Raw genomic sequence first — 4212 nt, 5'->3', positions numbered from 1 at the left:
GCACATTCCAGAAGTTCTTTGGGATGAAATCGGTCTAACTTGCGAGGTCTGAACACACGTTCGATGCAGTATCTGGAGAGAGAAACGTGGATTTCTAAGGTTAATGCTTCCAGGAATCAAATATGCATAAGAGAACGGTGAACAAGATAAAAGTAACAAATATGAAAGTTAATCAGTGGAATGACTAAGAAAGCTTAAAGACAGACTTGCCCAGAACAGTCGTACCTCATGATCTAGGTTCCAGTCCCCAGTTTTTCCACTATTAAACTATGGGGCTCATTTTTTTTTTTTTTAATGTCAGAAATGAAGATGAAATTAACACACAAAAAATTATTTTACCTTAGGTGCTTACCTTCTACATGGTGATACTCACACCTTAGGATTATGAATATTAACTGTTCACTTGCAGTTGAGAATAAAAGCATGTAAAGAGCTCCAATTTCTTTTGAGGCAAGGAGCTTCAAAGCAGGGTGCCTCACTGACAATATTGCTCCAATTTATGAAGACCTCAGTGTTAGACCCCTGTTGTATTTGCATGTATAGAAAACCTGCTAAGTGCCTGGAGCTCCTTAGTGTTTACACTCCTGCTGGTTTTACTCCACTTTCCTACACACAGTTTTTGTTCAGTTATTTGTGTAGGCAGTTTTCACGCAGAGACCACTGGCCATTTATCCTTCCAATTAAATTTTAAAAGGGGCCATCTGTGATCAATAATAGCCAGATGTTTTTTCAAGCCGCCATTTGTGAAAATAATCAGTTATGTTGCTTGGGGACATCCAGAAGTCACAGAATAGACTGCAAGAGTTTCAGGACACTTACCTAATGCTACCTTCCTTTTAGGGAGGAGGAGGACTGCCCTCATCACCTTATAGAAAGGATTACTGTGGCTGGGCTTTTGCACCGTGTTCCAAGATCAATACTTTAAACCCTACATTCTTTACTGTGTGAGTATCACAGAAGATAAAACATTCACCTGGGTTTCTTTCCTACATCCACCAAATGAAATCCCTATTGTTTCTTACCGTTTTAAATTCAATATATTATTTCTTGCCACGTATCTTGCAAAAGGAACCTGGAAAAATAAAGTTTCGAAGGTCAATGTCAATATGTGCCAACTAGCATACTCCTTTTGGTTTTTTAATAAGAGCTTTACCATAAAGTTCACCATTTTTAAGCATACAATTCAGTGGTTTTTAGTACATTCACAAAGTTGTGCACTGGTCATAATTCATATTCCTTGAACAGTTCCTGAGTGTGTCACTCAGCAGGAGACCCCACTGCCGGACATAACACCAGTCGTACTCATTGTAGTATTTCTTAGGTTTCTAAGTTTGAGAAAAATTCGCTTGTAGTTAAATATGCTTTTAGTTAAATATGCTTTTAGTTAAATATGCTTTTAGTTAAATATGCTTTTAGTTAAATATACTTTTATACTTTTTTGGCCAACTTTTATTGTGCCAAATCAAAATCAGTGCAAGTTATTTGGTTACTTGTGAATCTTTTAAAAAGTGTCATTTATGATAATGCAATTGAAATGGGTATTATCAGTTATGGTGAATTTCCTGGTTTTCCTATCAATCTCTTAGGAGAAATTCTTAATAACCACCTACTAATAATCACTACAACTTATAAAACCATTTTCATATTGTCCCAAGTGATCTGATAGCATTATTAACTAATAGGTCCAATTCTCAAAACATAATTATTTTTTATATTTTGGAATGGACTATCAGCTCATAGAAAGGAAGCCGATACTTAAAAATCTATACTTTAGTCTCCTAATGTCTAGAGAAGCAGCAGCCAGTTTTAAGCGTAGCTATGTAAATATGTGTAACTTCTACCTTTTCCTTCAACAGAGCCCAAATGTCTGATATGCTACTTATTCATCTCTCACTCAAAATAATCCCTAATCACTTTATTATAAAAGAAAAACATAAGCCAAGAATATGGAAGGAATTTTTCCTTAAACCATAAAAGCAAAATATGTTTTTGCAATAAGCCATACAACATAGATATAAAAAAGAAAATGACTTGATTCCATTCCTCCTCCAGAAAAATAGTCACAGGATCGGTGTATATTTAAACTTTGACACTTCATTCTTTGGTGATAAAAAATCTAGTGTGTGTGGTCATTCACACTCATGTAGAGCATATTTATACCTTACACATACCAGGTGATGCAAACGTATAGTGCACCTTGTGCATACACTCGTTTTTGTTTTTTTTTAAACGTTTCTTTCTTTCAATAAAAATGGGATATTAGAATTCTCTTTAAACACTTTTTTTTTCCATCTAACAATATACCATGGACCTTTCTACAGATCAAATATACATACGGATATATCTAAATATTACATATTTTGATCTCATACCTCCTTAATATTCCATAATAAATTATCCAACCATTTTCCTATAGATGAACATGCAGTTTCCAGTTCCTGACCACCACAATAATATGACGGTGAACACTGTTTTAATATGCATACATCAATATATTTTTATTTTCTTTAATAAATTCCTCAAAGTGGAATTGCTGGTTCAAAGGGTATAGTATGTATATAAAATTATTTTATTTTATTAAATACTTTCATATTACTTTTCTAAAGTTCAGCAATTTACATTACCATCAGCAACATATGAAAGTGCCTATTTCCCTACACGTTTGTCATCTCCAAATATTAATTTAAATATTTTTGCCAGTCTGATGGGTGAAGTGGAGATACCTTTGTCTTGTATTTCCTCATTATTAGTGAGGCTGAAGATCTTTTCAGAAGTTTATCAGCTCTGTGCATTTTCTCTTTTAAGAGCTGCCTGGTTATATCCTTTGCTCATCTTTCTACTTGTAAGTGCTTTCTGTACATGAGGGGTATTAAACTCTTGTCCGTCTTATGAACGTACAGTGCTACAGATGGGCTTAATAGCAGCCAACGCTATGTGAGTGAACGACTGGTAAGACTGTTGCTGAAAAAGGGAACCCTGGGGATCAGAAGCAAGCAAGCACCAGCAAAATTCAGCATACCCAATTAGCACAGACAGTTGCAGTTACAAGAATTTAATTGCTCTAGACATTAAAGTGTTAGGAAATTACTGAAGATCTAGCCAGGAAGTAAAGAAAAAAACTGTCTGAGTTGTCTGGGTTAACCTGCTACAGTCACTCGGCAGAGCTCAACACAGAGGTATAGACATGGCACCTACAATGCAAGGTTCTGGTTTCTAGGGCTAAAAGTACTTGTGTTATTAGCAAAGTGGATGTACACAACATCAAACATTTACTAAATTCCAGTAAAGTTCTCACCCTGATAACTTCCTTAAGAATACATTTCATAAGGGTGACATTTAGATACATTTAGAAAAAAAAAAATTGGTGTGGGTAATCTTTTAACAGATGTGCCATGGCATTGGAACTGTCAGCAGAGTATTCTCAGCCTTACCCGCAGGTCAAAAGGAAGCATCACCAGCATCCCGCTGTGGTCCATGAATAAGGCCGCTTCATTGTGCTCATATATTTGCCTATTTCGGGGAAGTAGTAGTGGGGTACACAATTGGACAGCTCCTACACCAAATTAGAAAAAAATAACCGATCATCAGGTTCTCGTTCTTCCTAGAAGGCAAGTTAAAATGAACACAAACCTGACAGTGCAGTAATCTGCTACTGGGACTGTTGAAATCATCATTAGTCTATTTTTGATTCTCAGTGGAGAGGTTGCCTAAGGTTAAGTTTGTGAATCAAGTCATATTTCTGACTCTACAAACCAGCTGTACCTTAGTAGCAAGGTTGTAATACTCAAATCTGTTTCTCCTCAACGAGCTTATAAAATAAGTTATAAAAATAAGCTTAAATTTCACATGATCAGTTGCTTATAACTGTGAATTTAAAGGTAAAATATGATTGCACCCAAATCCATTAACAGTACTTTGTAATGATGAAAAAACATCCTTTGAGAATGCATATAATTTTTAAAAAAGAACATACCATGTTTTTTAAAGATGCGAATGATGGTTTCACACACATGCTGTTGTATCTTGGCTGTACGAACTGAGAAGCTGCCCTAAAATGACCAATTAAAATGTCATCAAAACCTAATCAAAGGGATCCCTTAAAATATGAATCTGTGGCTTGCAGTCAGCATTATATTGCTTATTCTCAGGATCACAAAAGAGATCTCAATAAGTCATACCCTTTTTGAATATATTCAGGGAAGAAGAAACCAC

The 4212-nt window shown here is 35.4% G+C and overlaps 1 protein-coding gene across 1 annotated transcript in view; it reads right to left on the bottom strand.

Annotated features, from left to right (window-relative positions):
- EIF2AK4 (eukaryotic translation initiation factor 2 alpha kinase 4) overlaps positions 1–4212 on the bottom strand; it is a 103702-nt gene that overhangs the window by 37889 nt on the left and 61601 nt on the right. The window contains exon 24 of the mRNA XM_011355148.2: positions 1023–1072. Within this exon, the coding sequence (XP_011353450.1) occupies positions 1023–1072 (50 nt within the window). The remainder of the gene's footprint in view (positions 1–1022; positions 1073–4212) is intronic.

Source organism: Pteropus vampyrus, unplaced genomic scaffold (genome assembly GCF_000151845.1).
Source record: "Pteropus vampyrus isolate Shadow unplaced genomic scaffold, Pvam_2.0 Scaffold19, whole genome shotgun sequence".
NCBI lineage: Eukaryota > Metazoa > Chordata > Mammalia > Chiroptera > Pteropodidae > Pteropus > Pteropus vampyrus.
Note: the sequence above shows the minus strand (reverse complement) of the source record. Positions and strands in the feature narration are given on the sequence as shown.